A 23,909-nucleotide genomic window follows, 5' to 3' on the forward strand; every position below is an offset into this window, starting at 1 on the left:
AAAAACAACAACAACAACAACGAAAGCAAAGCATGGTGGCAAATGGGGGGTGAGAGAGATTGACTAGTTAGCACAGGGCTTTGTGAACGCCCGTGTTCTGGTAGAGAGAGCCTCAGTTTGAGGGGAGCCCCAGATCCCCTCTTGCTTCCAAGGGCAGACAGCAGGAGAAACTTTCCTTCAGTGGTCTGTTCACTAAGCTTTCTTTCTGCATTCACTGGAGTCTTTCCTTACAGAGCGCTACTGGTCCCTCCAGCTGGGATACGTGTGGCCGGGCAGACCCCGCTTACTGCCTTCACCCCGTCTCTTCCGGCAGAAAGGCTGCCCTCGCTCGGTGCCCAGAGCCCGCTCCCTCCCTCCTGTGGCCGCGCCTGCCCCAGCTCCTCTGCCGCTTCCCCACTCAGTGCCTCCTCCACGGTCGGGCACCCCCTTTGGGGGCACAGATGGCTGAGCTCTTGGCTGTCCATGCGTGCTGTGCAAAGGTCCTTTCCCCCTGGTTATGGATGTCCCGTTCATTGTAAATCAGAGGAGAGAGGAAACAATAAAAAAGGAATGATCTGTATCAGTGCCATGGTACTGTTGTTCTTGTTTAACTGCTAAGTCCTGTTCGACTCTTTGGCAACCCCGTGGACTGTAGCTTCCAGGCTCCTCTGTCCAGGGATTTTCTAGTCAAGAATACTGTAGTGGGTTGCCATTTCCTTCTCCATGGTTCTGACATCACTACAGAATTGCATATTTTTTTGCTCTGTGACTATTGCAATAATTTGAATAAAGTTTGTGAAATATGAGACTTTGCTCCTTAAGTGGACATTTCAGGTTTCTATGCAAGCAAGGAAGTTCTCCAGTTAATGAGCTATGGGTAGTCAACATCTTTTTAAACTACATATTTAACGTAATATCAATACTACTGTGAGTCGACAGCTGAGTTTCCCAAGTGCAGCCTTCTAGACAGTGTCTTGATAGGGTTTCGGATTTCTGAATGTGTGTCTTTTACACTGGCCCGCTCTCCAGTTCTAGTTTACAGGTGCCAGGGGTACTCGTGTGAACACCGCAGTATCGTCCTGGTGGTCACGCTGGTGGTCTTTTCAGGAACCACTGAGGTTTTCATCCACTGCAGAGACTTCCCAGCTTCTGCCCCCAAGCAGTGTGCATGCCCTTCTCTGAAGAACAGAGTACATAAGTATCATAAATTGTATCTCAAATACTCTGGTTTGGTGGAACTCAAATGAAATCCCCTCACAAATCACAATCTCAGAGGCAGAAGTGGGGAATTATCCCCTGGGCAGTTTCAGTGTCTGAAAAACTACTCTATCTGTTTCTCCCATGAATTTTATTGCACAGAATTTTACAATCTTGATAAATCTAGAGATGTGACTTCTAATGCAGATATGTTCTAATCTTTCCATTTGTGAATTCTTTCTGGAAAATATCTGAGTGTGGTGGACTATTAAATTTCGACATGCCCTATTTAAGCAAGAACAAGAATGTCTTCTGAAATAAATGCTTTGTTGGCAGTCCCTTCCTATTAGTTAGATCTCACTTCTCATCTATATTTTCCTAGGTCCCACTGTCACACACCTACCCCACCTCCATGGACATTAAGGCCGCATGAATTTTCTGTTAGGATGAGCTTGGCTGTTTCAATGTTTTAAGCTCAATATATGTCAGGATTGAAATATAACTTAGATATGGAGATATAAGAAACTTCTCTCAGACTTGTGATCAATTTAATTCAGCAAACATTTATCAAATGCCTACCACGTACCAGGCATTGTGATAGAAGCTGAAGAAATAAAGATAATTTTATTTTTAAATTGCCGATCTTGTACAGAAACAGGTTGATTCATTAAACTGGTACCAATTGTAATTTTAGAACCACTCCCATCTTTGGAAATCTGTTCTTTTTGTCGAATATAATTTTTCAGTGGCCATGGGTGAATAATAATTGAGATAATTAAAATTGACCTTTCACACAGGTTTGAATCTTTGGCTGCTTAGGGTGCTGAAGAGGACAGTCCAGGAAAACTGGAGCCATTCTCTCTCCAGGTGTTTGATTCATCTGACGGTTGACAGAGTCACACCATCTTGCATAATTCTAAAACCATGAAGGGATATACTGCATTCTTTCAGTTGCCAGGCTAAGAGCAAGAACTAAGTTTTATAAAAAGGCTCCTGGATATATAACACAGAAAAAAAAAAAAGGCAATGGAAATGTTATCTCTTTTCTCAGTGAGTTATTTAAATATAGTCTTTATTTTTAAATTAAATTAAATTTTAATTGGAGGATAATTGCTTTACAATAGTGTTGACGTGTTGACATTTTGCCGTATAGCAACATGAATCAGCCCTAGATATAAAGATGTTCTCCTCCTCTTGAACCGCCCACCCACGTGACGGATGAATGGGTAAGGAAGCTGCGGTGTATGCACACAGTGGAATATTAGCCATGAAAAGGAACACGTTTGACTCAGGCCTAATGAGGTGGCTGAACCTGGAGCCTGTTATAGGAGTGGAGTAAGGCAGAAAGAGAAAGACAGACATAATATGCCAGAGCACATACGGAATCCAGAGGGGTGGCGCTATGGACTGCAGGGCCGCCCTGGCCTCGGAAACACGACCGGACTTGCGGGAGAAGGAGCGGGCGGGCCAGATGGGTCAGTCGCAGCTTTTATTTTTAAGTGAATCCTCGGGGTTCTTGATAAAGAGGAAGCTCCCCTGTCCTTTAAAAAAACAAACATTATTTTTTAGAGCAGTTAGGCTTATGTAAAATTGAACAGAAAGCACAGATTTCCCAAGTAGCGCCTTCCCGCACACAGGCTTAGCCCCTCTGTTATTGGCGTCCTTCTCAGAGTGGCACATTTTTTACAATTGATGCACCTATACTAACATGTGATAATCTCCCCAAGTCCATACTTTATGGTTTATTCTTATTGTTGTACATTCTGTGGGACAAATGTATAATTCATGTATCCAGTGCTACATTACTGTACAGAATAGCTTTACTGCTCTAAACAGGTCCCTCATGCTCCCATTCATTTCTCTTCCCGTCTAAACACTGGCAGCCGCTCATCATTTTAGTGGCTCCGTACTGTTGGTTTTTCTAGGATATCATGTAGCTAAACTCTTACATTTCTCATGCTTTTAACACTCGTTTCTTTCACTTGGCAATATGCATTTAAGTTTCTCCTGTGTCCTTCCATGGATTGATGGATCATTTCTTTCTGTTACTGATATTTCACTGTATGGATGTACTACAGTATGTTTATCCATTCCCTACTAAAGGATGTCTTGATTACTTCCAAATGTTAGAGATGAATGGCTAAAGCTGCTATAAACATTTTTGTGCATGTTTCAGTTTAGACATGAGTGTTCAACCATTTTGAGTAAATACCAAGGAGGAGGTTTTACAATGCATGGTAGGAATATGTTGAGTATTGTAAAAACTTGGCCAGATGATCTTCCAAAAAGGCTGCACCATTTTGCATCCCCACCAGCAATAAATGAGAGTTTCTATTGCTCTACATCCTCACCAGCGTTTGGTGTCATTAGTGTTCCAGATTTTGACCATTTTCGTAGGAGTGCAGTGGTATCTTATTGTTGTTTTAATTTGGATTTCTCTGAAGACATATCATATGGAGCATCTTTTCACATGCTTCTTTGTCATCTGTGTGTCTTCTTTGGTGAAGTGTCTGTTAAAGTCACCTTTGGACCATTTTTAAATGGATTTATTTGTTTTCTTATTGTTGAGTTTGAGTTCTTTGCATAATCTGGATAACAGTCCTTCGTCAGATGTGTCTTTCGCAAATATTTTCTCCCACCTTTTGGCTTGTGTTTTATTTCTGTTGACAGTGTCTTTTGCAGAGCAGGCATTTTTAATTTTAATAAAGTCCATCTTATCAATTTTTTTTCATGGATCGTGCCTTTGTATTTGCAAAATCTTTGCAGAACACACTTTCAAAACAAATGCAGAGATGCCGAAAAATAAATAAATAAATGATAATTAAAAAAAAAAAAAAAGAACACAGTTTCATCTAGATTTTCTCCTCTATTACCTTCAAGGAGTTTTATCGCTTTGCGCATTACAGTTATATCTGTGACCTCTTTTGAATTAATTTTTTAAGGGAGAAAGGTCTGTGTCTGGATTCATGTTTTTGCTTAGGAAGTCCGTTTGTCCCAGAACCAGTTGTAGAAAAGACTATCTTTACTCTGTTGTGCGCCTTTGCTCCTTTGGCAAAGGTCCATTGATTGTATTTCTCTAGATCTACTTCTGGGCTCTCTATTCTGCTTCTATTTGTCAGTTCTTTTGCCAATATCCTGTCTTGACTGCTGTAACTTGATGGTACATCTTAAAATCAGGTAGTGTCATTCGTACAACTTCTTCATGGTCTTCTTTAATATTGTGTTGACTATTCTGTGTCTTTTGCCTCATCATGCAAAGTTTAGAATAGATTTGGTGATATCCACAAAATAATTTGCTAGAATTTTGACTGAGATTGCCTTGAATCTATGATCAAATTGGAAAAAATTGAAATCTTAACAATACTGAGTATTATTGTCCATGAACACGGAGTATCTCTCCATTTATTGATATTTAGCTTTTCTTTGATTTCATTCATCAGAGGCTTATAGTTTTTGTCAAACTGTGTTGCTCTTTTAGTCATTCATTCATGAGTGACTGTTTGTGACCTCATGGACTGTAGCCAACCAGGCTTCTCTGTGCATGGAATTCTGCAGGCAAGAATACCGGAGCCGGTAGCTGTTTCCTTTTCCAGGGTACTTCATGACCCAGGGGTCGAACCCAGGTCTTCTGCATTGCAGCTGGATTTTTACCATCTGAGCCACTAGGGAAGCCCTTCCTCAAATAGATCTAATATATATTTTGATAGATTTATACCTGAGTATTTTTATTTTTAGGTGCTAATATAAATGGCAATAAGGAGTTCATGATCTGAGCCACAGTCACTTCCTGGTATTGTTTTGCTGACTGTATAGAGCTTCTCCATCTTTGGCTGCAAAGAATATAATCAATCTGATTTTGTTGTTGGCCATCTGGTGATGTCCACGTATACAGTTTTCTCTTGTGTTGTTGGAAGAGGGTGTTTGCTATGACCAGTGCATTCTCTTGGCAAAACTCTATTAGCCTTTGCCCTGCTTCTTTCTGTACCCCAAGGCCAAATTTGCCTGTTACTCCAGGTGTTTCTTGACTTCTTACTTTTGCATTCCAGTCCCCTATAATGAAAAGGGCATCTTTTTTGGGTGTTAGTTCTAAAAGATCTTGTAGATCTTCATAGAACCATTCAACTTCAGCTTCTTCAGCATTACTGGTCAGGGCATAGACTTGGATTACCATGATATTCAATGGTTTGCCTTGGAAATGAACAGAGATCATTGTGTCATTTTTGAGATTCATTCCAAGTACTGCATTCAGACTCTTTTGTTGACTATGATGGCTACTTCATTTCTTCTAAGGGATTCTTGCCCACAGTAGTAGATATAATGATTATCTGAGTTAAATTCACCCATTCCAGTCCATTTTAGTTCACTTATTCCTAAAATGTCGACATTCACTCTTACCATCTCCTGTTTAACCACTTCCAATTTGCCTTGATTCATAGACCTAACATTCCAGGTTTCTATGCAGTATTGCTCTTTACAGCATCGGACCTTGCTTCTATCACCAGTCACATCCACACCTGGGTGTTGTTTTCTCTTTGGCGCTGTCTCTTCATTCTTTCTGGAGTTAGTTCTCCACTGATCTCCAGTAGCATATTTGGCACCTACTGACCTGGGGAGTTCATCATTCCGCATCCTATCTTTTTGCCTTTTCAGGCTGTTCGTGGGGTTCTCAAGGCAAGAATACTGAAGTGGTTTGTCATTCCCTTCTCCAGTGGACCACATTCTGTCAGACCTCTCCACCATGACCCGTCCGTCTTGGGTGGCCCCACACGGCATGGCTTAGTTTCACTGAGTTAGACAAGGCTGTGGTCCGTGTGATCAGATTGGCTAGTTTTCTGGGATTGAGACTTCAGTCTGTCTGCCCTCTGATGCCCTCTCTCAGCACCTACTGCCTTACTGGGGCTTCCCTTACCTTGGACGTGGGGCATCTCTTTATGGCTGCTCCAGCAAAGCGAACCCACTGCTCCTTACATCGGTTGTGGGGTATCACATCTCTGCCACTCTGCCACTCGCAGCTCCAAGTCCTTATTGCCAAATTCAGACTTAAATTGAAGAAAGTAGGGAAAACCACTAGGCCATTCAGGTATGACCTAAATCAAATCACTTATGATGATACAGTGGAAGTGAGAAATAGATTTAAGGGGCTAGATCTGATAGACAGAGAGCCTGATGAACTATGGACGGAGGTTTGTGACATTGTACAGGAGACAGGAATCAAGACCATCCCCAAGAAAAAGAAATGCAAAAAAGCAAAATGGCTGTTTGGGGAGGCCTTACAAATAGCTGTGAAAAGAAGTGAAAAGCAAAGGAGAAAAGGAAAGATATATCCATTTGAATGCAGAGTTTCAAAGAATAGCAAGGAGAGAAAAGAAAGCCTCCCTCAGCAATCAATGCAAAGAAATAGAGGAAAAAAATAGAATGGAAAAGATGAGAGATCTCTTCGAGAAAATTAGAGATACCAAGGGAATATTTCATGCAAAGATGGGCTCAATAAAGGACAGAAATGGTAGGGACCTAACAGAAGCAGAAGATATTAAGAAGAAGTGGCAAGAATACACAGAAGAACTGTACAAAAAAGATCTTCACCATGCAGGTAATCACGATGGTGTGATGATGCACCTAGAGTCAGACATCTTGGAATGTGAAGTCAAGTGGACCTTAGAAAGCATCACTAAGAACAAAGCTAGTGGATGTGATGGAATTCCAGTGGAGCTATTGCAAATCCTGAAAGATGATGCTGTGAAAGTGCTGCATGCAATATGTCACAATGTCTAAGAAAGCTCAAACCACCACACAATTGCACTCATCTCACATGCTAGTAAAGTAATGCTCAAAATTCTCCAAGCCAGGCTACAACAATATGTGAACCATGAGATTCCAGATGTTCAAGCTGGATTTAGAAAAGTTAGAGGAACCAGAGATGAAATTGCCAACATCCGCTGGATCATCAAAAAAGCAAGACAGATACAAAGAAACATCTACATCTGCTTTGTTGACTATGCCAAAGCCTTTGACTGTGTGGATCACAATAAACTGTGGAAAATTCTAAAAGAGATGGGAATACCAGACCACCTGACCTGCCTCTTGAGAAACCTGTATGCAGGTCAGGAAGCAACAGTTAGAACTGGACATGGAACAACAGACTGGTTCCAAATAGGAAAAGGAGTACATCAAGGCTGTATATTGTCACCCTGCTTATTTAACTTATATGCAGAGTACATCATGAGAAACATTGGGCTGGATGAAGCATAAGCTGGAATCAAGATTTCCAGGAGAAATATCAATAACCTCAGGTATGCAGATGATACCATCCTTATGGCAGAAAGTGAAAAAGAACTAAAAAGCCTCTTGACGAAAGTGAAAGAGGAGAGTGAAAAAGTTGTCTTAAATCTCAACATTCAGAAAACTAAGATCATGGTATCTGGTCCCATCACTTCATGGGAAATAGATGGGGAAACAATGGAAACAGTGAGAGACTTTATTTTGGGGGGCTCCAAAATCACTGCAGATGGTGACTGCAGCCATGAAATTAAAAGAGGCCTACTCCTTGGAAAGAAGGCTATGACCAACCTAGACAGTATATTAAAAATCAGAGACATTACTTTGCCAACAAAGGTCTGTCTAATCAAGGCTATGGTTTTTCCAGTAGTCATGTATGGATGTGAGAGTTGGAGTATGAAGAAAGCTGAGTGCCGAAGAATTGATGCTTTTGAACTGTGGTGTTGGAGAAGATTCTTGAGAGTCCCTTGGACTGCAAGGAGATCCAGCCAATCCATCCTAAAGGAGGTCTGTCCTGGGTGTTCATTGGAAGGACTGATGCTGAAATTGAAACTCCAGTACTTTGGCCACCTGATGGGAAGAGCTGACTCATTTGAAAAGACCCTGATACTGGGAAAGATTGAGGACAGGAGGAGAAGGGGACAATAGAGGATGAGATGGTTGGATGGCATCACTGACTCAATGGAGATGAGTTTGAGTAGATTCCAGAAGTTGGTGATGGACAGGGAGGCCTGGTGTGCTGACGTCCATGAGGTCACAAAGATTTGGACACGTCTGAGCGACTGAACTGAACTGAACTGATAAGCAAGAGTCTTCATTAAAGAAAGGAGTGTTTATGACTTGATGAAATGATTATGATGCAAAATTGGGGAGGGAAAGAATATTTATCTTTAATTGAAGGACCGATACTGAAGCTGAATCTCCAATACTTTGGCCATCTGATGCGAAGAGATGACTCATTAGAAAAGACTCTGATGCTGGGAAAGGTTGGAAGCAGGAGGAGAAGGGTGAGGCAGAGGACGAGATGGTTGGATGGCATCACTGACTCAATGGACATGAGTTTGAGCAAGCTCCGGGAGATGGTGAAGGGCAGGGCAGTCTGTTATGCTGTAGTCCATGGGATCACGGAGTAAGACACAACTGAGGAACTGAACAACGAAGAAGTAAAAATAAAAGTGCTTATCTTTGGACTCTTCTAATGGCTAGGCCTAATACATATGCATGTGTGAATTAAGTAAATTAACCAGGAACATGATCTAATGCTGCCTTTCTGACTTTGTTCTGGCAAAGATATAAATTTGTTCTACTATTAGAAAAATAAAAGTGCTAGTTGCTCGGTTGTGTCTGACTCTTTGTGAGCCCGTGAACTGTAGCCCACCGTGCTCCTGTCTGTGGAATTCTCCAGGCAAGAATACTGGGGTGGGTGACCATTCCGTTCTCCAGAGGATCTTCCCAGGCCAGAGAAGGAACCCAGGTCTTCTGCACCGCAAGCACATTCTTTACTGTCTGAGCCACCAAGAATGCTCTACTATTAGAATGCATAACTTATTGGAAAAAGCAAGAAAGTAGCAATCACCTCTGCTGTCCTCCACCCTATTTCCCATCAGAGTGGGCATCGAGGGTCATGAAATTAGACAACTGGATCTAGTGCAGTTATGCAAGCTCATGGCATGCAGAGAGGTGCCAAAGGAGACCCACATTGGGTGGCTGCAGATAGGAACACACTGGGACCTGCTGCAGCACCTATTTCTGGGAGCAAGTGAGGGTGGTGGCAAATGAACTGAAGCTGGGAAATTATGCAAGGGTCCCTAGAGTGTCCTGCATGCCAGTCTTATAAGCTTAGGACGTCCTGTGGATTCCAAGGGGTCATCACCTCCTCTGCGCTGTGTGTGTAGCTGAGGGCGAGAAATTGGCGGTGCCCCCAGAACAGTTGGCTACGTTCAGAACTGGAGTCCAAAGTAGCGAAGACATGGGTTGGGAGTCTGCATGAAAATGGAACCCCAGTTGTGTGGATTAAGCACACCACACTGTCCTTTTCATTCCAGGGGGGTATGCCTGCTTATTACAAAGTGGTCATTATTACGAGTGGTTATTATGAAGAGAAATAAACTTACTTTTAGCCTGTTTAACTGTAATATTATCTATTTTCACTTGTTAATTCTTATAAGTTTATTACTTGTACTCACTTCTTTTTCCTGCCTAGGTGGGAAATGTTTGTACTTATCAATTGTTTTGCTATCTCATTTGTGAAAAACAATTGTTTATGAATAATTCTTGTAGCTTTGAAGCATTTCAGGATTCATCCTTATTGGGGATAGAAACTATGTTTATCAGAATATTGATAAGAATGATATTCAGTGGAAATCAAGTATTTTTTAATAATTCCCCCCCAAAATTAAATTGGGTCTTTACAACTTTGTCTCTGGGAATTATAGTACAAAATATAGACATTTCAGATAGAAAACAATAGGGAGATTTTGGATGGCATCTGAGTCTTCACATTGCTTGAATATAATTTACTTGGAAACACAGTGGATGCATGGAAAGCATATACAGAGTTGCTCTTCTATGTAGTGGGACATGGTCATGTTTTTTGACCATGTGCATTCTCAGATTTGACTGTGTGAAATTGAATTGAAACAATTAGGGTTGTAAAGAAAGCTATTACTTTTAAAATTGTTTCTCAAAAACAAATATTGCATCACAAAAGTGATTACATCTCACCCTTTTAAAAAAAGGACTAAGATTCATATGGTTCCTTTTGAAGAAATAATAAAAAAAGGAAATATGACTTGGAACTCTGAATGCTGCCTTCTATATCTCTCTATGGAGAAAATATGCTTACAGACTCTTTTGAAGAAGCTTATTTGGTGACTAGTGTTACCATACTGAAAGTAATAAAAACAAATATTTAGTCCTCATAGAAACTCTGTTGTCCTATGATTTCCTTTTTCCCAGTGTGTGATTCAGTTGTGTCACATCTTCATTGTACAGATGATATTATAACTGAAGCTTAGGGAAGGCTACTGACATCCCAACAGTAGGCAGCTTGGTAAATGCCAAACCCACACCCCATCTGGCTCCAGAATCCACACTTGGTCCTCAGTAAGTTTTCAATCCAGTAAGGAGAGATCCCAAAATGGTGAGATGAGGAAGATGAGCCTAAGTGGGGAGCATCTGGCCAGACTTAGAAAGACAGCTGTGCTGGGGTGAGGTGGAAGCTGGGAAAGGAGCAGGCTTGCCGAGGTAAGCAGTTGATGGAAATAATCCTCACTTACCCTCAAACAGCTTTGTGACTTTGAGGAGGTTGCATAGACACCAGGAACCCCTTCATTTAAAGGGGGAAATGATGCAGGCTCCATCTCAACAGGCTGTCCCTCCTGAGAAACTGTCATGTTAACATTTGAGTTAGCAGAGCTGACTATGGATTGTGGATGGTCCCCATCTTCTGGAATTTTCTGAAAAATGTACCAGTGGTAATAATGTCCCAGTAATATCTCAACAGCTTTGTACCTATAATGCACGCATTCACTATGGGAGATTCTTTGCTCTTCTTTGTTCCATGGATCCTTCTGGCACTTTGCTGAAGCTGTGACCTCTTTTCAGAGCAATGCTTGTAAATGTGTAAAATGTATACATCTGGTTACAAAGTAAATAGTTATATTGAGATGCTGATATCAATATGTTAGAAATTATAATATGTCTTCTTAATTATTGGAGAAGGCAATGGCACCCCACTCCAGTACTCTTGCCTGGAAAATCCCATGGACAGAGGGGTCTGGTGGGCTGCAGTCCATCGGGTCGCTACAAGTCGGACATGACTGAGCGACTTTACTTTCACTTTTCACTTTCACACATTGGAGAAGGAAATGGCAACCCACTCCAGTGTTCTTGCCTTGAGAATCCCAGGGACGGGGGAGCCTGGTGGGCTGCCGTCTGTGGGGTAGCACAGGGTCGGACACGACTGAAGTGACTTAGCAGCAGCAGTGGTGATTTTAATAAATACTGTTATTTTGAAGTAAGGAGGACCATAAACAATATTTCTAGGTATCTGTAACTTATGTTGGTAACAAATGCATAGTACTAGTGAATGCAGTCTCTTTTGTCTACATTTGTGATCGAAGAATATGCTAAAATTTAGCTAGAGGTTACTGAAAATGAAGATGTAATTTTTTCTATTCATCTTAACAGACCTGCTAAATCATATCTATACTGCATGTTCTTAAGAACCCTTGAACTGTGTGGTTCAGTGTTTCAAGTTCTATGAAAACCCTCCTGGGCTTTTGATTGAACTTCTAATGAATCTTCAGTTCAAACTAGGGAAAACTGATACCTTAGAAATGCTGTCTTCCTGTTTGTGATCATTGTAGTCTGAGCTTAGGCAGTTATTCTTTAATGTCTTTCAGTACAATTTTTATCATAATTTCCATAAATGTCCTGCAAACTCTGTAAGATTCATTCCTAGGTATTTTATATGTTTTGTTACCATTTGCTATTCTATTTAATTTATTTTCTAGCTATGAATAAGTTTAGAAATGTAATCAGTTTTGTATAAGGAACTATGAAGCTAGCTCATGACTTTCAGAATTTCAGCCTATATAACATCTGGAAATGATAACAGTTCCTTTTTTCCTGCCAATTTTGTGCTTTTATTTTTTAAATTTTCTTTTATGTCCTAATAGGACTTTTAGTGCAGTGTGCAATAGAAACAGTGATTAAGGTGTTCTTTCTGACTTTCAAGGAAGTAATTTTAATATTTTCCCACTGAGGAGTATTGTGCTGGAGCCAATTTTTAGCAGCTATCAAGACCTAATCATTAATTTTCAGTGAATTTTGTATGAAAATACAATCATTATAAAATTAAATTACTTATTAATTTAGTAATTAATTAAATTAGCATAATAAAGTAAATCATATAAAAACAAAGTAATACATTCTGAAATTTTGACACTTTCTACTTTATTTTATGGCATCTTCAGTTTAGTTTATTCAGTCGCTCAGTCATCTCCAACTCTTTGTGACTGCACGGACTGCAGCAAGTCAGGCCTCCCTGTCCATCACCAACTCCTGGAGCTTACTCAGACTCATGTCCATTGAGTCAGTGATGCCATCCAACAATCTCATCATTGGTCATCCCACCTTTAATCTTTCCCAACATCAGGGTCTTTTCAAATGAGTCAGTTCTTCGCATCAGGTGGCCAAAGTACTGGAGTTTCAGCTTCAGCATCAGTCCTTCCAATGAACACCCAGGACTGATCTCCTTTACGATGGACTGGTTGGATCTCCTTGCAGTCCAAGGGACTCTCAAGAGTCTTCTCCAACACCACAGTTCAAAACCGTCAATTCTTCAGCACTCAGCTTTCTTTATACTCCAACTCTCACATCCATACATGACTACTGGAAAAACCATAGCCTTGACTAGATGGACCTTTGTTGGCAAAGTAATGTCTCTGCTTTTTAATATGCTGTTTAGGTTGGTCATAGCTTTCTTTTGAAGGAATAAGCGTCTTTTAATTTCATGGCTGCAGTCACCATCTGCAGTGATTTTGGAGCCCCCCAAAATAAAGTGTCTCACTGTTTCCATTGTTTCCACATCTATTTGCCAAGAAATGATAGGACTGGATGCCATGATCTTAGTTTTCTGAATGCTGAGTTTTAAGCCAACTTTTTCACTCTTCTCTTTCACTTTCATCAAGAGGCTCTTTAGTTCTTCATTTTCTGCCATAAGAGTGGTGTCATCTGCATATCTGAGGCTATTGATATTTCTCCTGGCAATCTTGATTACAGCTTGTGCTTCATCCAGCCCAGCATTTCTCATGATGTACTCTGCATATAAGTTAAATAAGCAGGGTGACAATATACAGCCTTGACATACTCCTTTTCCTATTTGGAGCTAATCTGTTGTTCCATGTCCAGTTCTAACTGTTGCTTCCTGACCTGCATACAGATTTCTCAAGAGGCAAATCAGGTGGTCTGGTATTCCCATCTCTTTCAGAATTTTCCACAGTTTATTGTGATCCACACAGTCAAAGGCTTTGGCATAGTCAATAAAGCAGATGTAGATGTTTTTTTTTTTAACTCTCTTGCTTTTTTGATGATCCAGCAGATGTTGGCAATTTGATCTCTGGTTCCTCTAACTTTTCTAAACCCAGTTTGAACATCTGGAAGTTCATGGTTCATGTATTGTTGAAGCCTGGCTTGGAGAATTTTGAGCATTACTTTACTAGCATGTGAGATAAGTGCAATTATGCAGTAGTTTGAGCATTCTTTGACATTGCCTTTCTTTGGGATTGGAATGAAAACTGACCTTTTACAGTCCTGTGGCCACTGCTGAGTTTTCCAAATTTGTTGGCATATTGAGTGTAGCACTTTCACAGCATCATCTTTTAGCATTTGAAATAGCTCCACTGGAATTCCGTCACCTCCACTAGCTTTGTTCATAGTGGTGCTTTCTAAGGCCCACTTGGCTTCGCATTCCAGGATGTCTGGCTCTAGGTGCGTGATCACACCATTGTGATTATCTGGGTCATGAGGATCTTTTTTGTATAGTTCTTCTGTGTATTCTTGCCACCTCTTCTTAATATCTTCTGCTGCTTTTAGGTCCATACCTTTTCTGTCCTTTATTGTGCCCATCTTTGCCTGAAATGTTCCCTTGGTATCTCTAATTTTCTTGAAGAGATCTCTAGTCTTTCCCATTCTATTGTTTTCCTCCATTTCTTTGCATTGATCACTGAGGAAGGGCTTTTTCTCTTTCCTTGCTATTTTCTGTAACTCTACATTCAAATGGGTATATCTTTCCTTTTCTCCTTTGCTTTTGGCTTCTTTCCTTTTCACAGCTATTTGTAAGGCCTCCACAGACAGCTATTTTGCTTTTTTGCATTTCTTTTTCTTGGGGATGGTCTTGATCCCTGTCTTCTGTACAATGTAATGAGCCTCCATCCATAGTTCATCAGGCACTCTGTCTATCAGATCTAGCCCCTTAAATCTATTTCTCACTTCCACCATATAAGCATAAGGGATTTGATTTAGGTCACACCTGAATGGTCTAGTGATTTTCCCTACTTTTTCTATTTAAGTTTAAATTTGGCAATAAGGAGTTCACAATCTAAGCCACAGTCAACTCCCAATCTTGTTTTTGCTAACTGTATAGAGCTCCTCCATCTTTGACTGCAAAGAATATAATCAGTCTGATTTCAGAGTTGACCCTCTGGTGATGTCCATGTGTAGAGTCTTCTCTTGTGTTGTTGGAAGAGGGTGTTTGCTACTTTATTTTATGGCATCTTACTTTTATCTAATCTCTTAAGGTTATTTACATATCTTGCATCTGCGTGGGGAAAATGCTATATAATGATGTAATACATGCATTCTCTTTCCAACTTCATGATTAGTGACATCACATTGATTGCCTTGAATTGGCCACAGTATAAGTGTTTACACCAGTGTTTTTGTTGTGTAGTTGCTCAGTCATATCTGGCTCTTTTTGACTCCATGGATTGTAACTCCTCTGTCCATGGGATTTGCCAGGCAGAATACTGGAGTGGGTTTCCATTTCCTCCTCCAGGGGATCTTCCTGACCGAGAGATTGAACCCAAGTGTCTTGCTTGGCAGGAGGAACAGTATATACCATGGGTAAGTGACAAATGCTACCACTCAGCCGATGTTAAAGGTTTACTAATAAACCTCTGACCAAGACTAATGCTTACTACAGGCTCTAGTGCTGTCCTAGCCTGTTGGTTAAAGGAAAGGAAATTAAGGATGAAAAAGATGAAGAGTGGGAGGGGAATGAGAAAGGGATGAAAGTAAAAGGGAAGGAGGAAGACAGGAAAAGAAAACAGAGATGCGTCAATCAATGTGTTAACCAGAATGTGGTGTTTTTCCCCCCAGATAACTGTGATGCTCCTCTGGCGTCCTCCTTGCCCCGGGCTTCCTTCACCAGTTCCTCAGAGCTGTCTAGTAGCCATGGCCCTGGCTTTGCAAGTCTTAATCGCAGGGATGGTGAGTCTGCAACTGTTTGCTTGTTCATCTACTTTTTAGTTTTAGAACAGGTTATAGAAGGGTGACTAATCAAGTATGCTGGTCAGGAATAACTTAAACAACACGTGAAGAGCCAGGGTCCCAGCCACTGGGGAAAACTCAATAGGCCATTGCATATGTCTGTGAGATGTGAAGCTGCCATAGGATATGGTGGGAGTCTTCATCCCCAGACTTGGCCTGAGGAGACCAGGTGAAGGCTGCTACTGAAAATAAAGATCCCCTTCCTATTAGTGGGAAATGAGTTAGTGACTTATTTTTTGGAGAGATATTCATGCACTTTTGCTACTTGAATGTTGTTGAGTAAATTACTTTTTCTGTTGCACATATATTAATTCAGTGGATTAAATACGTGAATGCATACATGTAAAGCTCAAATGTTTTGATATTTTTTTAAGAGATAGATTTTTTAAATGAAAGATTTATTCAGAAAGTAAAAGTTAAAACTAACTGCCTCATGTAGAAGCACTGCTGTAAACTCTGGAGATACGACTAGGGGATTGACTGTGTTTCTCCCTCTTTGACGTTTTCTAAGATTAGCGTTTAAGTCTATCCTGAATTTACTGTGTCCTTAAGAATCAAATTCCAAAACCTAGTAAGTGATTGATAAATGGGAGGGAAAAGTAAGAAAACAGGTGAAGAAATTCATGGAGCTCATGGTGGGAACGCATGTTCGTTAATTGCCTACCTTCATGATCTTTCCCCAGGAAAAGGCATTTTATGGGCAGATATTTACTCCTCAAAACATCATCCATAATCTAGATTTCAATGAGATCAATTAAATTATCAAATTACCCGTTTTTGGTCTGATGGTTACTCTAATATCAGCTTATCATATAAACTTTCCAGTGGTTGCCCTAAAATTGTAAAACCTAAATAAGTCATACTTAATTAGTTTAAAGAAGCTCAAGGGACTTGTGTGTTGTGTTTCAAATTTGCATATGTCGAATATGTTTATGACTCAGGACTCTACTACTGTCAGTATAGTAGCACTGGAAAGTTTATAAACATTAGAAGGGAAAATCCTGAAGTTTAAGATGAACTTATTTCTATTATATTTAATTTAAAAAATTAATAACTCAGAGTATGATAAGGCATCATTATAAAATGCTAAGTACAAAGCTTATCTTCTATATTTAAACTACTCTCTTTGCATGTTTAAATTAATTAAAGAGAGTGGCAATCAGCTAATGAGGTTTTTTTTAATGGTTATTGCTACTCTGATTGCATATAGTGTAGATTTTGCTAAATATTTCTAGATGCTACCACCTGATTTCAGACCCATTTCTAAAGCATGCTTTAGATAGCACAATTTATCAATATTCCTTCTAAAGGATTATTTATGTGTGTTTTCTGTTAAAAGTCAGCATCTTGGAGTCTTTTTTTGGCATTTCCTTTGTCTTGGTGAATGCTGGAGAACATATTAGTTCACTTTAGATTATTGTGAGGTAAAATATGGATAGTATAAAATGTGGATGAGCAGAATGAGCATAATGATGATGATGATTTTTCATATATAGCAGTTTTAGCTTTTAAAAAATATTTTGTGTATGATCGAGCAGTGAAAGTCATGTTGGCCTCCCTTATATGGTTAAACTTCCCTTGGTCTATGTTATGATATTCGTAGGGTTTAAAGAAGGTGGCCTGTCTTACATTCCTAGTTTCTTATTTTGCCCAGAAATCAACAAACTTCTAGAATGTTCATTAGAATTAGAAATGCCTCCAATATTATAACTTCCACCAAGATCTTTATATGTAATAGCCCATCACTTCATATACCTGATACATAAAGGTGATAAGAGAATAATCTATGTATGACTTTTGATTGTGTGAATGTGTGTCTGTCTATACATTTAACCCCATGTATAAACCAGAGTCAAAAAATTCAAAATTGAAGGAATCTGATGATTTTAAAGTGCGTCACTGATTCAACACGTTACAATACTGATTTACTAGAATTTATTGCACATTTAATGTTTTTCATTTTATATATATTTTTGCTTTCACATTTTATTTATGTATTTATTTTGTTTTCTATTAATTTATGAAAAGGAGTAAACTATTTCTTAGAGAAGACTTTACAATAAATAGAAAAAAGAGGTCTGTGAAGGATATTGAGAGGGATGAGCAGAGGAGTCAGGGTAGATCCACGTGTTTCCAGGGACAGGCAGAACCCAAGCAGAGAGCCTAATCATATTGGCTGCTTTTGTTTCCATTAATATTAAGTTGATATTTCCTAGAATTATGTTACCAAATATTTCTCATAAAAATAAGATAGCTGAAATCTGTATATTCTAAATAAGAATGTTGGATCACACAGAGTTGGACACGACTGAAGTGACTTAGCAGCAGCAGCAATATGACTTCATTTTTTTCTTCTAAAAACTCTCCTAAGGAAACTTTACCCAGTTTGTCCAAGTTTTTCCAGACGAAAGTTAAAAAAGCAAAACCCAAAGCAAAGACTATCTTAGGGTAAACCATGCTGGACTTTCATTCTGTAGCTTGCATATAAAAATAGCCTCTTGTTTTTACAATTACTGTTACTCCTCAGCCTGGTTCTGTAGCATTTCAGATGCTACTTTCCAATATCGCTGTGTTCTCTTTGGTCATGCGATCTGTAAACACAGGTGTGATGGTGAAATGTGTCTTTCTGACCAGAAGCTAATTGAAGTTGATTAGAAGGAAGTATACACACATTTGGGCTTCCCCGGTGGCTCAGCTGGTAAAGAATCTGCCTGCAATGCAGGAGATCCCAATTCAATTCCTGGGTTGGAACGATCCTCTGGAGAAGGGGATAGGCTGCCCACTCCAGTATTCTTGGGCTTCCCTGGTGGCTCAGAAGGTAAAGAATCTGCCTGCAATGCAGGAGACCTGGGTTCGATCCCTGAGTTGGGAAGATTCCCCTGGAGGAGGGCATGGCAACCCACTCCGGCATTCTTGTTGCAGGAAGGGGGACTCCTTCCAGGGCCCCAAAGCGGGCTCTTGTCTAACACTCATAATTAAATTGTCCAAGGAGACACGTGTGCTGATAAAGCAAGAGATTTAATTGGGGGGGGGGGTGCTCCCGGGTAGAAAGCAGGAGGGTAAGGGAACCCGGGAGAACTGCTGTCACGTGGCTTGCATTGGGTTTTATGGTGATGGGATTAGTTTCCGGGTTGTCTCTGGCCAATCATTCTAACTCAGAGTCCTTCCTGGTGGCACATGGATGGATGTGCCAAGCAAGAAGGATTGCCAGCAATGCCAAGATGGATGCCAGCAAGAAGGATTCCGGGAGGTGGTTGGACACACGGTGTCACCTTTTGACCTTTCCCGAACTCTTCCTGTTGGTGGTGGCTTATTAGTTCTGTGAAAACAGCTTATGCAAATGTTTACTGTGGTGCCTGGCCAGTGTGGGCGGTTTCAGTCAGTGTGCTTCCCCTATCATTCTCTGCTGGAGAATCCCCATGGACAGAAGAGCCTGGCAGGCTATAGTCCATGAGGTCCCGAAGAGTCGGACCCAACTGGACGACTAGGCACAGCATTACACACTCATTTTGTTTGAGGCCGGTAGCTCAGTTTCTCTGTGCACTGCTGCTGAGTTGAATCTAAGAGAGAGTTTGGAGTGAAGTGATAAAGGATAGTTTTATTACTTTGCCAGGCACAAGGGGCCACAGTGGGACTAATGCTTTTAAAATCATGTGTCCACACTTCGGAAAGATTATGAGAGTTTTTATAGCAGTTGTTCAAAGAGGATGTGATCAACTCATGGACGTTCTTCTGATGGTTTGGTGGTGAGGTAAATGGAGTCAACCTTCGGGTCCAACTGGCCTGGGGTCTCCAGGCTTGTGGGCAGCATACTGTCATTAATCGCTAACTTCTCCCACCTCGAGGCAGCTTCAATATCTGCAAAATAGCTCCAAGATATTGTTGCATATATCCATTGATGGGGAAATAGGACCTTGTCCAAAGGCTGCTCTTGACTCTTTCTTCCTGGTCTCACATCCCTCCCTTCCCTAATTAACAACTGCATGAATCTGCCCATTGGAACTCAGGGGAGGTCACAGAGGCTGAATGAAGGCTGTTTCCTGTAATCAAAGAAATGAGGGACATAGAAAGTTGTGCCCAGGAGCCCCATAGGGCCCTGCATGGATCATGTTCTTTTTTGTTTCTCCAAGATGCTTGCCTAAACCATAATTTCCAGAAAGAGGAACCACTCTATTCGTGGCCCAGATGCTGAAATTCATGCATTCTACTGCGGCAAGTCACTTGTCAGTGATGGCACAAATGAGATTGCTTCAAATTTAACTTGATCAAAAATGACATTTCAGATTGCTATATTGTGTATTGCCAACAGAAAGTAGATGGAAACAAGCTGAAATGACTGGATGTTTTCTTTTCTCTTTGTAATTCTTCACCTTTCTCATACTGAGACTTTGATCCCGTTTCCTCAAAATAGACATATATTTTGGTGGAGCCAAGAAAGATTTTTGTCTAAGTTGCAATACAGTGAATGACTAAGCATTTTAGAACTATTCTGTTTTAAGATACTTATTTTTCAAGTCAGGAAGTACATTTACTAGTACAAGTTAATGCTATAGGTTTTAGCAGAAAATAAAGATGTATGATTACATTAGGAGAAAATGCTTAGACCTGGGCATTAAATAGTGAACATTTTCTTATAACCTGCAATGTCTGATTATTTGGATTCTGCAGTATCCCAAATAAGATATGATATAAAATTCACTCTTTGTTACAACAAAGTTAAAAATAATGGAAAGAGTGAATAATAATTTAAAATGTCTAAAAGTATGTCAATTCTTGATATAAATTAGAATATTAAATCAAAAATTTCTGATGCAAATTTTATAAATTAATTTTCCCCTCATATTTTTTCATAGAGTCATAGTTCTCAAATATTCCTATCTTTTATTCACAGGTTAGAAGCCTGGTAGAACTGGTCAGCATTCCCAAATACTAGTCTGAGCAATTAAAATTGCCATAAAAGAGTTTGTGAATCAAATTTTTATAGATATATGAATGTACTGGGAAATTTTTGCCTCTGAATGTCAGAGTTTGCATTGTTTGTCTGTGCTTCTAAAAGTTTTTAGACCAATTAAGGCCAATACACATTTTTTCTTGAAGCCACTTTTTTTTCTGTTGTTATTATTATTTTTTTAAACAAGTGTTCCTGCAGATGCACTGTGGTTGCTGAGTGCAATGAATAAGCCAAGTGTAACAGCATCTGTACACCCACATACTAAAGCCTGGGCGACACTGTCCTTACAACCATGTAACTTTATTAAATCACAGCTCCCCTAAAATGCACGATTGTAGGGACTTCCCTGGGATCCAGTGGTTGACTTATGCTTCAAATACAGGCGACTTAGGTTCAGTCCCTGGTCAGGGAACCAAGATCTCACATGCCAGGGAGCAAGGCCAAATAAATAAATAAAATAATAAAATGTACGTTAGTAGCATGTGGGAGGAGAAACCATCAAATCCCAGAGTTCGTGTAGACCGGGCATGTGGGCATATGGAATTGCACAGAACTCATCTTTTCTGATTCTTCCAGGGTCCTTTTCAAGACCTAGAGTCTTCAGTTTACACCCATAGAGCCTAAGGCACTAGATGACACGAACCAGGGCAAACCAGGCGTGTTTTCAGTGTCGTCAGCAACCTCCAGGGAGGCAGTGTTGCCGTTCGTGTCCGTCATGTAGCCCAAATTATAGAACTGCCCCCCAAATAAGGCAGTCTTGTCTCTTTTGGATTCACAGCCTCTTTTGAACAGAAGGACATCTTCCAGGGATGCTCAGAGTTCCTTGCTCCTACTTCTTTCCAGGACAGTATTCGGGTTTACAGTCGGGCTCCTGCCTCATGGAGCTGAACAGGAGCGGGGCGCCCCATGTCGGGGTCTCAGCTCCTTGTTATCTGCGGAGGGCCGTTTGTCTGCTCTTGACTCTGGGGGTTCCTGGGCACCCACTCCTGAAGCCTGTGGCAGATACACCTCTTGGTGAGATCATGTCCCAGGGAACAAGCCACTGTCCCTTTAGGCATCTGTCTGGTGTCGCTCCTCGCCCCCCTGAAGCCCGACCTTGAGTCTCATTTGGTTTCCAGCCTGAGTTCCCTTGATCACAGGTTTAACCGGTCTCTGTCAGGTTGACCCGTTCAGGTCCGGCCAGACTCTCTCTCATGTACCCTCTGTGCCCCTTTGGCCTGTGGGAATTCTGGGTCCCCGTGTGGCGGCGGGGAGTCCCGTGGAGGGCTCCGTCCTGCCCAGACTGACCCGGCGCTTCCCCTCAGCTTGCGGCCGGCGGCCACGTAGCCCCTCCCCGCCACCGGGGGCGGGACGCGCGCTCCTGCCTGGGCCCGGAGGGAGAAAGCCGGAAATGGGGACTGCTGGTAGTGACTGCCAGCCCCTACGCGACGGTCTCCCCAGACTCCACACGGGCCCCGGAGAGCCTCTCCTCTGTTCACTCCTCGCACTCTCTGTCCCCCTGGGACTCCATTCCTGAGCAAGCAGTCTGAACCGCGTCTCCCACGACCTTTCACCCTTCCTCCGTTTGCCCTCTTTCCCACAATCCTCTGGGCTTCCGCCTCTTCCTCCTGACTGAGGGGACATCGCAGGCAGTTTGCTGGTTCCTGAGTTGGTCTCTGTCCTCCGTGGCTTCTCTAGGGCCTAAGGGGATAGTGATCACTGGCTGACAGGATTTGCTGGAGAGAGGAGTGAAAAACACAGTGGATTATCTTTGCAAAATTATGTCTGTGTTTGTAATCTCAACAGTAAGTATCTCAAGGTGGCAACAATTTTGCCATAGTATTTTCCCAAGAGTAAATACTACCTTTGATGTACTTGACAACTTCCCCAAAGGTATGTAGAAGCTCCTCTAAGCGCTTTCCAAATTCTAAAATAGTGGTCTAGCAAATTCAGCTGATTCCCCCCCCCGCCAAAGTAATTCACTTTTATGTTGTGTGTAATATACAGAAATGTTCATGAAAGTCATTTACTTAACAGTATGTATCCTTGACATGAATCAGGGCTAGTGGCTTAGTCAGTAAAGAATCTGTCTGCAATGCAGGAGACCCAGGTTGAATCCCTGGATCAGGAAGATCCCCTGGAGAAGGGAATGGCCACCCACTCCATTATTCTTGCCTACGAAATCCCATGGACACAGGAGCCTGGTGGGCTGCAGTTCATGGAGTTGCAAGAGTCAGACATGGCTTAGTGAGGAAACCATCACCATCCTGACATACACCATGATGTCATTGTTTACTCCACTTTTAATATTGGCATCCCTATGAAGATATGTTTTGCCCCATCACCTCATACTGCTTTACTCATACAAGAGGCAATTCCGTTGCTTCTTGTCGGGATATTCCTTTTTTCTTTTTTCGAGTCATGACGAAAGACATCCCAATTGAGGTGGTCTTCAATCCTGCCAAAGAGGTGAGGTTCAATTAGCAACTGTTCATGAGGCATCTGGTATCGCTTAAGATACAAGAGTCCCATGTTAAAGCACAGAGGAACCCTGAATTGCTAGTTTAACTGGTGACATTGAAACTGGTCCAGGAAGACCATAGCCAGTGACTAAGGCTGCTGGAATATCTCAGTGGAACCTTTTGTCAGCTGCTCCTGCCTTTGCTCTGAACATAATGAGCTTCTGGACCAGTTGCTGACTGGAAGATGATATTTCAGGGGTTCCCTGTTCTCTCTACAGTGTGATTTTTGCAGTGGATTCCTCCCTTTTGCTGTGTTTCCTTCAAGGAAATACAGCAGAAGGGCTTTGCCCTGACAGATAATAGCTCCATACTTTACTGGGGATGAATGCCAACTTCCTGAAAAAAAAAAAACTCCTTTATCAGTTGTATTTGCATTTTGTGGTGCTTAGATCTCATCCTTTTTGCAGTCTCACTTTACTACTCTATTTTATATAACAGGTTGTCGGTACATACTCTTTTTATCCAAGGCTTTCACAGTGTGCTTACAAAGTGTAATGAATTCAGCTAAATAACATCACTAAAGAAAATGTAACTTATACCATCAATAGAACTTTTTCCAGAGGCTTCTGGCTGAGTGAGCAGTCAAGTATGGTTGGATAATTTAGTTATCATGGTTATTTTCCTGACATGATCCTATACTGTATTTAATTGAAAAAAGAGTCACTGACTTAAGAAGCGTAATGGCGTATCCGTGGGAAGTGTTGGGGGCCTTGGAGTAGAGTGCCTGGCCTCCTGGCCTTCTGGGCATCCTGGATTCCCCACTGTTCTCTACACATCAGAGGGAAATGATGCCTCTTCTGAGTGACTCCACGAATGATCTGGACTCATATCTGTTCTGAGTAACTCTGAAAGATGCACAATGATGCTTTTATAGAATTAGACCAGATCTCAGAGCTGCACCTTTGGTAAACATGAAGATTTCACAGGACATGAACAAATAAGCTCAGTCA

General features: G+C 41.1%; 1 protein-coding gene across 1 annotated transcript in view; it reads left to right on the plus strand.

Moving 5' to 3' along the window:
- LOC136148444 (contactin-associated protein-like 3) overlaps positions 1-23,909 on the plus strand; it is a 216,414-nt gene that overhangs the window by 21,469 nt on the left and 171,036 nt on the right. Inside the window, exon 2 of the mRNA XM_065907997.1 lies at positions 15,337-15,447. Within this exon, the coding sequence (XP_065764069.1) occupies positions 15,337-15,447 (111 nt within the window). The remainder of the gene's footprint in view (positions 1-15,336; positions 15,448-23,909) is intronic.

This window comes from Muntiacus reevesi, chromosome 17 (assembly GCF_963930625.1).
Source record: "Muntiacus reevesi chromosome 17, mMunRee1.1, whole genome shotgun sequence".
NCBI lineage: Eukaryota > Metazoa > Chordata > Mammalia > Artiodactyla > Cervidae > Muntiacus > Muntiacus reevesi.